Source organism: Engystomops pustulosus, chromosome 7 (assembly GCF_040894005.1).
Source record: "Engystomops pustulosus chromosome 7, aEngPut4.maternal, whole genome shotgun sequence".
NCBI classification, from domain to species: Eukaryota; Metazoa; Chordata; class Amphibia; order Anura; family Leptodactylidae; genus Engystomops; species Engystomops pustulosus.
Genome location: NC_092417.1, coordinates 77,559,426 through 77,571,546, shown reverse-complemented (window position 1 = coordinate 77,571,546; position 12,121 = coordinate 77,559,426). Strand labels below are relative to the sequence as shown.

Below are 12,121 nucleotides of genomic sequence, written 5' to 3'. Positions count from 1 at the left end.
TTCAGTGGTTGAGGCAGCATCCATGATGAAGCCTGTATCTTACTGTTTTGCTCTTTTATTTAGGCCTTGTCGATGCTGCTGAATGCTACTCCATTTGCCTTTGTTATTGACCTTGCTGCACTCGCCTCCCGACGTGAATACCTCAAACTGGACAAATGGTTGACTGACAAAATCCGGGAGCATGGGGTAATACACTTTTTTTTTTCCCTTTTTGGCTGTTTTAAACCCTTCCAAAGAGTTGATGTTTCATTCTCCTCCTTGATTATCAGGAGCCTTTTGTCCAGGCCTGTATGACATTTCTCAAACGACGCTGTCCTTCCATACTTGGTGGCATTGCTCCAGAAAAAGACCAGCCGAAGAGTGCCCAACTTCCACCAGAAACTCTGGCAACCATGCTGGCGTGTCTTCAAGCCTGTGCTGGGTATGTACATCCCTATGCAGTTGTGGAGTTTTGGGCTGTGAACGTTACTTTGTACTAGAAGTCTCTTTTCTTACAGGAGTGTATCTCAGGAGCTGTCTGAAACTATTCTTACCATGGTTGCCAACTGTAGTAATGTTGTGAACAAGGCTCGGCAGCCACCTCCAGGGGTGATGCCTAAAGGTCGCCCACCCAGCACCAGTAGCTTGGATGCAATTTCTCCTGTACAGGTAAATGGCTTCTATAACAGTTGTCATAACAGTATAAACGTATAATTAGATTATTCACATCTGTACCTGTTTCTATTGTATATAATAGATTGATCCTCTTGCTGCAATGGCCTCGCTCACCATTGGTGGTTCTGCTGCTCCTCACACACAGAGTTTACCTGCTTTTCCCCCCAACCTGGGCTCTGCCTTCAGCACCCCTCAGTCACCAGCAAAGGCTTTTCCACCACTGACTACTCCAAACCAATCTACACCTTTCAGTGGTCTTGGGGGCCTTTCCTCCCAGCTTCCAGGTACTGTTCCAGCATTCTTTACACCCAAACTGATCTAACACTTGTAATAGTCACCGATGAGATGTTTCCGAACTATAATAACTTGTGGGGTTTTTTGTTTTTTTTTTAATAATATTTAGGAGGTCTTGGTACAGGCAGTCTTTCTGGGATGGGTACAGGAGGTTTAGGACTTGCTGCTGTAAATAATGACCCATTTGGGCAAAGAAAACTCAGCACTTCTGGACTCAATCAGCCGACATTCCAGCAGAGTAAGTTTCTGACCTGTTGCTGTGTTCACTGGTTCTGGGTATTGGGTTAAGGCTTCTCATAACCTTCTATCTCCTGCAGCCGATCTGTCTCAGGTGTGGCCAGAGGCGAATCAGCACTTTACTAAAGAGATTGATGACGAGGCAAATAGCTACTTTCAACGAATTTACAATCAACCGCCTCACCCAACTATGTCTGTGGATGAGGTAAGTCCATCAAACTACAGGTTATTCTGTAATGGATTGACTGTTTTTAATATTGGTTTTTACATTGTCAGCCACTCAAATGGATGTCTTGGGGCTGTTGTGCACTTGAAATTTGCCTTTGGACCTGCATTTGAATTTCATTTAGAAACTCTTTGCAAACACATTAAGGGAAAAAACATACTTTTTGCCTCAAGTGTTTTGACTCTTCAGGGATGCTGTATTGCTGATTCTATTTATTTTTTTAGGTGCTGGAAATGCTGCAGAGGTTCAAGGATTCCAATATCAAACGAGAGCGAGAAGTCTTTAATTGCATGCTCAGAAACCTGTTTGAAGAATATCGCTTCTTCCCCCAGTACCCGGACAAGGAGCTTCATATAACTGCCTGCTTGTTTGGTGGCATTATAGAAAAAGGACTTGTCACGTACATGGCTCTGGGATTGGCACTGCGCTATGTACTAGAAGCTCTCCGTAAACCTTATGGGTCCAAAATGTACTTCTTTGGCATTGCTGCACTAGATAGGTTTAAAAACAGGCAAGTTTAAGTCATTCTACAACATGATCCATTATATCTTGTAGTAGGCTGAGCTTCTTCCATACAGTCCTTTTATTTCAGAAAATTGGCATACATGTCATCTTATCCAATAGCGCACAAAGTATCGGCTTCTCTCCAACATGCCACTCATTACATTTAGCGGTTGTCTCTCCATTTCACCGGAGGTATTCACATGTAAGACCTTGGGCTGTCTCCATACAGACTAGACATGCATGTCATGTTAAGTTTAAAGAATTTGGTCATTCTTCGTGGTGATGAACAATAATACACCACAATCCAGTGATAAGTAACTTGACTAAGTAGTATCACTACTAAATACAACATATGGGGTTTGTATATCTGTATAGAGATGAATGACACTTTATTATAATATGATGTATGCTCAGGGGATGACCTGTTAGCCCCTTTTTTTAAAGGTGTGTTTTTTTGTTTTGTTTTTTTCAGATTGAAAGATTACCCCCAGTATTGTCAGCACTTGGCTTCAATTAGTCACTTTATCCAATTCCCTCATCACCTGCAGGAGGTAAGTGTCTCCAACTGTGTCTGAGGGTGTATTCACATGTTGGTTAAAACTGTATCAAGGCTGCATTATAAATAATCCCATTCCGTAGCTATCTTTCACTTGTAAAATTTAAGAACTTTGAGCTAAAATCATAACCAAATTGAATGCAGTTCTACAATTTAGTTGTGATCTTTTAACTGCAATATATAAACGCACAACGGCTACGTTGACAAGGTGTGTTTGCATTCCGTTTTCAGTCTCGGAAAATTGAACTAAATAATTTGAACGGTTTTTAACTTCTGGACTTGTATTCTTCAGTACATAGAGTATGGTCAGCAGTCTCGGGATCCCCCAGTAAAAATGCAGGGTTCCATCACCACCCCCGGAAGCATTGCACTTTCTCAGGCTCAGGCACAGGCCCAGGCCCAAGTCCCAGCCAAAGCTCCACTTCCTGGTCCAGTGAGCACAAATGCAGTCACCACCTCTACCACCACAACTTCAGCTAAAACCATCACAATAACCAGACCCACTGGAGTCAGCTTTAAGAAGGATGTGCCGGTAAGGTTCCACCTATTGCTAGTATTATAGATGTGTTTTTTTTTGTTTTGTTTTTTTGTTTTGTTTTTTTTTTGTGCAAATCGGTCATCAATTTTAATCTCCTCCATTTAGCTGTAGTTTATAAATGGAGAATGCAATGGGAAGCTGGTGACTACATTCTATGCAAGGGTCAAAATGTTACTGTAATTAAATAGTAGATAAGCTTTCAATTCATGTTAATATCTGACAATCACTAATATACTTTTAATTCAGCCGTCCATCAACACTACCAACATAGACACTCTACTTGTGGCTACCGACCAGACTGAGAGGATTGTGGAGCCACCAGAGAATGTGCAAGAAAAGATAGCCTTCATTTTTAACAACCTGTCCCAGTCAAACATGACTCAGAAGGTGAGAGACCAAAGACTGAATAGAACATTCTTTATAGAACCACTGCTTTTAGCAGCACTTTCGCACCTTTATTTTTTTTTTTTGTGTATTGCGAAGGCCTTGTTCTTTACTGTCCCCCATTCTTATGTGACAGGTGGAAGAGCTGAAGGAGACTGTGAAAGATGAATTCATGCCCTGGGTGTCTCAGTATTTAGTAATGAAAAGAGTCAGCATTGAACTAAACTTCCACAGCCTATACTCTAACTTTTTGGATGCCCTGAAAAACCTAGAGTTCAACAAAATGGTTCTTGCCGAGACATACAGGAATATAAAGGTGAGTAAACCTTTCTTTACTTTTTCATAACTGTAGACCACTGTTCACATTACTAAATCTACAACTCCCCCTGTAGGTGCTTCTGACATCTGACAAAGCTGCTGCCAACTTCTCTGACCGCTCTCTGTTGAAGAACCTGGGCCACTGGCTGGGCATGATCACTCTGGCAAAGAACAAGCCCATCCTGCACACAGTTAGTAGGAGAATGACTTGCTGCTTGCTGTTCTGTCTTTGGCAATTTCTTAGCCTTTCTTTTAATTCTTTCCACAGGACCTGGATGTGAAATCCTTGTTATTGGAAGCCTATGTAAAGGGACAACAGGAGCTTCTCTATGTTGTGCCTTTTGTTGCCAAAGTACTGGAGTCTAGTGTCCGGAGTGTGGTTAGTAAATGTCCTGGACTTGACAACTGCCCATATTACATGCATTACATTTTAACATATTTTCAACTCCCATTTCTTCTTCCACAGGTTTTTCGGCCCCCAAATCCATGGACTATGGCTATTATGAATGTACTGGCAGAGCTTCATCAAGAACATGACTTGAAGGTAGGTTAGAACTTCTAATTTGGGTTACCTTTTCTGTGGTTTAGACTTTGTCTAATGTTGTTCTCTTTGCAGCTGAATCTCAAGTTTGAAATTGAAGTTCTCTGTAAAAACCTGGCAATAGACATAAATGACTTAAAGCCAGGAAACCTCTTGAAGGATAAGGATCGTCTTAAATCATTGGATGAACAACTTTCTGCCCCCAAGAAAGATGTTAAACAGCCAGAAGAGTTGCCTCCAATCACAAATGCCAATGAGTATGCTATCCGTACAGCTGGGAAATTGTGGGCATCGGTTGAGAAGCAGGAATCTGATGCTGTTTTCACAGGTACTGTTTGATGCATTGAAAGTGTTTTTTTTTTTTTTTTGTTTTTTGTTTTTTTTTTTAATTTTTGTTTTTGTGTTTTTTTTTATTGTATCAAATATATTTATTGTCTTTTAGCAACAGCCACAGCACCGCCGCCCAGTGCAACATGCACAGCCACTGCCCCACCTCAGCCACAGTACAGCTACCATGACATCCATGTCTATTCTCTTGCTGGCCTTGCTCCTCACATCACGCTCAATCCCACAGTGAGTGTAGTGTGCAACCTCTTTAGTTTTAAAAAAAAATAAAAATTACATTTCAACAAGCTTTGCATTTACTGTTATGTTTTGTCTTCAGATTCCTCTCTTCCAGGCACATCCGCAACTTAAGCAGTGTGTACGCCAGGCAATAGAGCGTGCAGTGCAGGAGCTGGTGCACCCAGTTGTTGATAGATCTATCAAGATAGCAATGACCACTTGTGAACAGATTGTACGCAAGGATTTTGCGTTAGATTCTGAAGAGTCTCGAATGAGGGTGGCAGCTCATCACATGATGCGTAATCTTACTGCTGGCATGGCCATGATCACATGCAGAGAGCCTCTGCTCATGAGCATTGCAACCAATCTCAAGAACAGCTTTGCCACAGCTATGCGGGTATATTTTCCTAATATCTTGTGCTATTGTGATTAGCCCTGTTTTCCAGCTACCCATAATAATTGAGGTGTCTTCTTTAGGCAGCCTCCCCTCACCAGCGGGAGATGATGGAACAGGCTGCAGCTCAGCTTGCTCAAGATAATTGTGAACTAGCTTGCTGCTTTATTCAGAAGACAGCAGTGGAGAAGGCTGGGCCAGAAATGGACAAAAGACTTGCCACAGTAGGTTTCATTCTGCTTCAAGTCTAACTTTTTTTTTTATGATCTTAAAAGGCCAGAGCGAAGAATAAGCAGGTTTGCCTCCTAGTTAAGGACACAGACTTGCAGACAACCCATAGTTACAGACAGACCCCCTCTGGTGAAGCTTTCTGAATGCTTTACTGTAGTCCCAGATTGCAATAATCAGCTGTAAGATGTCTGTAATGAAGCTTTATTGATAATCCTTGGTCCCATTACAGCAAAAAATGTTTAAGCTCCAATTGTCACTGGGGCCAAAACTTTAGGTTTCCCCCTTTCCCAAATACCTTCCTCTTGCCACAACTTATTTTTGTTACCCCAGTTCCCCCTCCCCTTTCCTTTCTTTATTGGTCTGTCAAAAGAACGATCTACAAAAGACTCTTGCAAATTGATAATGTTAAATATATTGTTTGTTTACCATTCTGTATGTATACAAAACATTTCTTCAAAATGATAAAAACAATGGTTAAAAAACTGTCAACGGTAGGGTGTAACAAGTACAAGACACACATACCCATACACATGGTCTTGGAAGTATGTAAGCAAAGCAATGTAAAATAGCTGCAGTTTTCTTCCCTGGACTTTTATGAAAGTCAGAATTAGTAGTTTGATCATGCAGTTGGTGAGACCATGACTTCTGCCTCTAGCAGTTTTAGACCTACTTACTAATGTCTTTCTACACAGGAGTTTGAGTTAAGGAAGCATGCCCGGCAAGAAGGCCGCCGCTACTGTGATCCTGTTGTGCTGACATATCAAGCGGAGCGTATGCCAGAACAGATCCGATTGAAGGTAATTGTGTATTCATATTGCGCTATGTAGCTGTGTTCAGAACATGTTCCTAATGACTTGCCTGCCTAGGAATATTCTCGTTTCTAAGTGGTTTTGTACAATTTATGCAGAAAAGTATGCAATTGTTGATTTAATTTTTTTAAACAGGTCGGAGGAGTGGACCCCAAACAGCTGGCTGTTTATGAAGAGTTTGCTCGTAATGTTCCTGGCTTCCTACCCACGAATGATCTAACTCAGCCCACTGGATTCTTGGCTCAGCCTATGAAGGTAATGGCAACAGTGACCTGTCAGTTTCTTCCTGTTGCGGTGGATCGACTTTGCAATTAGTATCAACTGTTCTGTCTCCTTTGTAGCAACAAGCCTGGGCCACTGATGATGTTGCACAGATTTATGATAAGTGTATAACTGAACTGGAACAACATCTGCATGCAATTCCTCCAGCACTAGCAATGAACCCCCAGGCACAGGCTCTTCGCAGTTTACTGGAAGCTGTGGCCCTTGCTAGAAATTCTAGAGATGCCATTGCTGCATTGGGCCTCCTGCAGAAGGTAAGAGCCGCAATTCAAGACCTCTAGCGTCCATAAAGCATGAAGCTTTAAATTCATGCCTATAATCTTTGCAGGCTGTTGAAGGGCTCCTGGATGCCACAAGTGGAGCAGATGCTGATCTCCTCCTGCGATACAGAGAGTGTCATCTTCTTGTGCTGAAGGCACTTCAGGATGGACGGGCCTATGGTTCCCCTTGGTGCAATAAGCAGATTACTAGGTAGATAATTGGTGTGTAAAATGTGACTCAGTCAGGGTTTGCTACTACTACTTATGTATCTTTGTTTGACAGGTGTTTGATCGAGTGCCGAGATGAATACAAATATAATGTGGAGGCTGTTGAGCTACTGATTCGGAATCATCTAGTGAACATGCAGCAGTATGATGTCCATTTGGCTCAGGTAACGAATGGTGAAGGACTTGTGTTGTGCTTTAATGGGCAGACAGGTTCCCTTTTTCACAAATACAGCTAGTAACAGGTTCTCATTTTCCTATTAACTACCTCAATCAACTTTGTAATATTCCTTGGCATCAGAAGGCTTGTCCTGCTATCCCGGCCCCTCCCATCTATTCCTCCCCATGTGACCAGAGTGACATCAGCTAAGGCCCTTAATCCTGCTAACATTGGTAAACTATCCCATGCATCTATTTGATTACATGAAATCGCAGCCGCCTCCATGGAATTCTATTTCTCCCTATCCTCCGTGGAGGCTGCTGTGATTTCATGTGATCGGATACATACATGAGGTAGACGTTGCAGATGTAACTGGACCTTTTATGCCATCCTGTTCATGTGACTTTAAGTACAAAATGATTTGACCACTCTGTTCCACACAGAAGAATATCATATCACTTATAGCCCTGATAGACCTGTCGGGAACAATAAGGCAGGTCCGTGCAAGTAAATTTTTACTTGCAGGACTCAATTAGTGTGTGACTTGAATCAGGTAATTTGTAACAAGTTTACAAACTGATTTTTGTGGTATTGCAGCCATGGAAAGGAACTATTTGGGCATAAGGGCAATGCTTTTTAATAGTTTGTACTGTAATGAAGTATTTATTTTGGGTGGGTTAATTTGCATGACAGGTTCTTTTTTAATGTCCATGTTCTGATTTAAACTTGTCATTACCCAGTCAATGGAGAATGGACTGAATTACATGGCCGTGGCCTTTGCTATGCAGCTGGTAAAGATTTTGTTGGTGGATGAGCGCAGTGTGAGCCATGTTACAGAAGCTGAGTTTTTCCACACCATTGAAACTCTGATGCGCATCAATGCACACTCAAGAGGCAATGCTCCCGAAGGGTAAGTGCAGTTTGGATACCATGGTTATATACTTTACCATTATTAAACTAGTGTTCAATATTGGATCGAGGTTACACTGTAGTGCTACATGAAATCTTCCTACTTCCTGCAGGTGTGTGTGTGTATTCACATGTGTCTATCTTTTGTCATAGGCTTCCCCAACTGATGGATGTTTTGCGATCTAATTTTGAAGCCATGATTGAGCGGGCTCAGGGTGGGCCCAACTTCATGATGCATTCTGGCATCTCCCAAGCGTCCGAGTATGATGATCCTCCAGGCTTACGAGAGAAAGCTGAATATCTGTTAAGAGAATGGGTCAACCTTTACCACTCTGCAGCCGCTGGAAGGGACAGCACTAAGGCATTCTCTGCCTTTGTTGGACAGGTGAGTGTATGTGTTGTGACGACATGGTTTGAGTGGAAGGATATCACTTGTTAACATGGAGTTTTCCTTAGATGCATCAGCAAGGAATCCTGAAGACTGATGACCTGATCACTCGCTTCTTCCGGTTGTGTACAGAGATGTGTGTGGAGATCAGTTATAGAGCACAGGCAGAGCAGCAGCACAACCCCGCTGCCAATCCCACAATGATTCGAGCAAAATGCTACCATAACTTGGATGCCTTTGTGAGACTAATTGCTCTTCTTGTCAAGCATTCTGGAGAGGCCACCAACACAGTGACTAAGATCAATCTTCTCAATAAAGTAAGTTTTTGGGGTTTTTGGTTTTTTCCACCGCAGTTCTGGGGATTTGGGGTGTTCTGTCTGTTATGACACTCTTGTCTCGTTTGCAGGTCCTGGGTATTGTTGTTGGGGTTCTCCTTCAAGACCACGAGGTTAGGCAAAGTGAGTTCCAGCAACTTCCGTATCATCGCATCTTCATAATGTTGCTACTTGAGCTGAATGCCCCAGAGCATGTACTTGAGACCATCAACTTCCAGACTCTGACTGCTTTCTGGTAAGTCTGTCTGCACAGATGCTGTATACTGTGGAAAGTCAGAATGTAATCTCCTGCTACTGGTTTTTCAGCAATACTTTCCACATCCTCCGGCCAACTAAAGCTGCAGGCTTTGTCTATGCCTGGCTGGAACTGATCTCCCATCGAATCTTCATTGCACGCATGTTGGCGCACACACCACAACAGAAGGTTGGTTTTGTGTCTATACATATCCTGAGTTTCCTGTCTTTTCCTTCATTGGTCAGCCTAGTATTCATCTTTTTTTGTGCAGGGGTGGCCCATGTATGCCCAGCTGCTCATTGATCTCTTCAAGTATCTTGCTCCATTTCTACGAAATGTTGAACTCACCAAACCTATGCAAATTCTTTACAAGGTTAGTGAAAGGTTTTTTTTTTTTTTGTTTTTTGCTTAAAAATGTGCAGACTGTGTAAAAGGATCAGCTGAAGGAGCCAACATGTCTTTTTGCTGATTTATAGGGCACTCTTCGTGTGCTGCTTGTGTTGTTGCATGATTTCCCAGAGTTTCTCTGTGACTATCACTACGGCTTCTGTGACGTCATCCCACCCAACTGCATCCAGCTGAGGAACTTAATCCTGAGTGCCTTCCCACGCAACATGAGGCTTCCAGATCCCTTTACTCCCAATCTCAAGGTATCAATGCTGAAGCTTTACTGCTCTGGTCATTTTGATCTGCACTTTTTTTTTTTTTTTTTTAAACCAGTGTACTGATAGTGGGTGGTGGTTACACTGTGGTGCTGCAGAACAGCCCCTACCATAATCTGTCTGACTGTTGTGAGCAGGCTGCAGTGCAGCGGGAGGCCACTTTTCCTAGTTAGCTGGAAATGTATAACTTTGGCTTTCTTCTGGCAGGTTGACATGCTAAGTGAGATTAACATTGCTCCCAGAATTCTCACCAACTTTACTGGCGTGATGCCCCCACAGTTCAAGAAAGATTTGGATTCTTATCTGAAGACACGTTCACCTGTTACCTTCCTTTCTGAGCTCCGCAGTAACCTACAGGTTGGTTTCTTCCATATGAGACTAATGGATTAAAAGACAAACAAAAACACCCTCTGAATTTAGTTTTATTTCCATACCAGGAAGTAACAACTGATTCTTTAGTGGGTCCTTAAATAAGACCTGTCACAAGAATTTTACCTCCCTGACTAACAATGCTCCTGATAAAGGGTAAAAGTCCTCCCCATATGACCTAAAATTAAATGCCAGTGAGACACAAGCTTAATTATAGCCATATTTCTGATATACAAATTGGCTTTTTCTGACTCGTCTGCTGGCTTTGACTCTTCTCTCTCTCAGGCTGGCAGTGAACCACCCCTGATTATTTTGACTGACAGCTCTGTGTCTGTTCAAATCCCTTCCGTGCCTCCTTGTACTTGGGGGGGTCTGTCTGCCAATATTCAAATAGACATAGACATATAAAGCTCTACGTACAGATGGGAAATGTTGCGTCAGTCTTTTTGCACAGTGCCTTGTGTTGCATTCATGTCATATGACCAGAGTGACATCGCAGATCCCTTAGCCTTTAAGAATAGCAAACTCTACACCATGTATGTGATCGCATGAATTCACAGCAGTCCATAGAGGCTGCTGTGACTTCATGTGGTCAGATACCTGCTTGGGGAACTGTTTGCTATTAAGAGGCTAAAGGGCCTGTGATTCGGTCTGAACACATGACCTAAACTGCTAAATGGTAAGGAGACATAAGGCATGGGGAGGATTAGATGGGAGGGGCCAGTAGACCAGGACCCCCCCCCCCTCCCCGAAGCCAGGTAATATAAGATAAAAGAAACTGGCGTCCCACTGATTTTGTTTTATATGCGCATTTCGATATTGCTTTTGTAAGTACAATTTTAAAAAAATCTTATTTTAAGAACATACTATTCTGTGTGCGTCTACTTTTTCCTTACGACCTTCTATGCTGAATGGTGGAGTTGAGGGGAGAAAACGCACGAAGGATGTTCTGAATAGTGGTCTTTTCTTATTAGAGTTTTTCTTGTGCAATGAAATAAGTGAACTACATCGTGGAAAACTAAAACTTTTTTGGATCATTACAAGAAGATACCGTTGACAAATTTGGATCTCCGGTTAGAGTATAGAAAGGTTTATGTCAATATTGTGTCTGTTTTGGGATTTTTCTGGATGGGTCACAGACCGTGTGAAGCGTGCTACACACAACGCGATAATTTGTTTGCAGCTTAGAGATTTGCCTGTTAACATTTGTGTGTATGCAATGCTAATTCATGCGTTACATGGTTCATACAGTTGAAAAAAGACACATGTACAGGTTCAACCAAGGAAGGGATTGGATGAGGAAAAGTTTTAGGGGAAACCATCCATCTAACTTGACCGTCAGTGTTATTTAGATGTAAAACGGCACCTAGGCCCTTAATCTCTCTGCTGTCCCAAATGTGACCTGCAGATTGACCGTTCTCACAGTAAAAAAAAAAATAAAAAAAAAGCACTGTCTCCTCTGCCTGTAGAGAAAAAAGGTTCCCTCTGTCTTTTGATTTAACCTGGAACAACTTTTCACCATGTATTTTTGTATGGACCATTCATTTATCTATATAAATGAATCCTGTCCCCTTTTAATTGTCTCCAACTTATGTGTTAACGTATGCGTTTTGTAAACTCTATAATATTTACAGCAATGTAATTGGGCCTATCCCCCTTTGTTTTTTTTAAATCCGATATTTTTATTGAAAGGTTTTTTTTTCCACCCCCCCCCCCCCCCCTTTTACAACCCCAACAAGTACAACAAAGAGGGAGATATGCACAAAATCTACCATAGTCGGGGCATATCCCCCTTTGGCTTTCTTGATGCATAAAGGTGCAGTCACATGGAGCGTTTTTGAACGTGTTTTCAAATTACAAAAACGCATGCGTTTTTGCATATTTACGATGCGTTTTAATATTTCTTATTTTCACAGCTGTTTGCACCTTTTGTCCATTTCTGGAAGTGTAGTCGCGTGTATAGTTTAGAAATGGAATCAAAGTGCAAGGGGCATGCCACGGCCCAATCGCATATGCGAACTTGTAACCAGCACACAGTGTTGTGTA

General features: G+C 42.1%; 1 protein-coding gene across 1 annotated transcript in view; it reads left to right on the top strand.

Moving 5' to 3' along the window:
* CNOT1 (CCR4-NOT transcription complex subunit 1) overlaps nt 1-12,121 on the top strand; it is a 31,642-nt gene that overhangs the window by 17,712 nt on the left and 1,809 nt on the right. Inside the window, exons 15-45 of the mRNA XM_072116967.1 lie at nt 64-186; nt 270-421; nt 498-648; nt 737-938; nt 1,058-1,186; nt 1,266-1,390; nt 1,636-1,922; nt 2,388-2,466; nt 2,764-3,003; nt 3,256-3,396; nt 3,530-3,709; nt 3,786-3,902; nt 3,980-4,090; nt 4,178-4,255; nt 4,328-4,580; nt 4,695-4,825; nt 4,917-5,213; nt 5,294-5,434; nt 6,134-6,238; nt 6,386-6,505; nt 6,592-6,786; nt 6,861-7,003; nt 7,076-7,184; nt 7,918-8,087; nt 8,240-8,471; nt 8,543-8,791; nt 8,881-9,044; nt 9,116-9,233; nt 9,316-9,417; nt 9,521-9,694; nt 9,914-10,063. Coding sequence (XP_071973068.1) covers nt 64-186; nt 270-421; nt 498-648; nt 737-938; nt 1,058-1,186; nt 1,266-1,390; nt 1,636-1,922; nt 2,388-2,466; nt 2,764-3,003; nt 3,256-3,396; nt 3,530-3,709; nt 3,786-3,902; nt 3,980-4,090; nt 4,178-4,255; nt 4,328-4,580; nt 4,695-4,825; nt 4,917-5,213; nt 5,294-5,434; nt 6,134-6,238; nt 6,386-6,505; nt 6,592-6,786; nt 6,861-7,003; nt 7,076-7,184; nt 7,918-8,087; nt 8,240-8,471; nt 8,543-8,791; nt 8,881-9,044; nt 9,116-9,233; nt 9,316-9,417; nt 9,521-9,694; nt 9,914-10,063 — 4,968 coding nt within the window. The remainder of the gene's footprint in view (nt 1-63; nt 187-269; nt 422-497; nt 649-736; nt 939-1,057; nt 1,187-1,265; nt 1,391-1,635; nt 1,923-2,387; nt 2,467-2,763; nt 3,004-3,255; nt 3,397-3,529; nt 3,710-3,785; nt 3,903-3,979; nt 4,091-4,177; nt 4,256-4,327; nt 4,581-4,694; nt 4,826-4,916; nt 5,214-5,293; nt 5,435-6,133; nt 6,239-6,385; nt 6,506-6,591; nt 6,787-6,860; nt 7,004-7,075; nt 7,185-7,917; nt 8,088-8,239; nt 8,472-8,542; nt 8,792-8,880; nt 9,045-9,115; nt 9,234-9,315; nt 9,418-9,520; nt 9,695-9,913; nt 10,064-12,121) is intronic.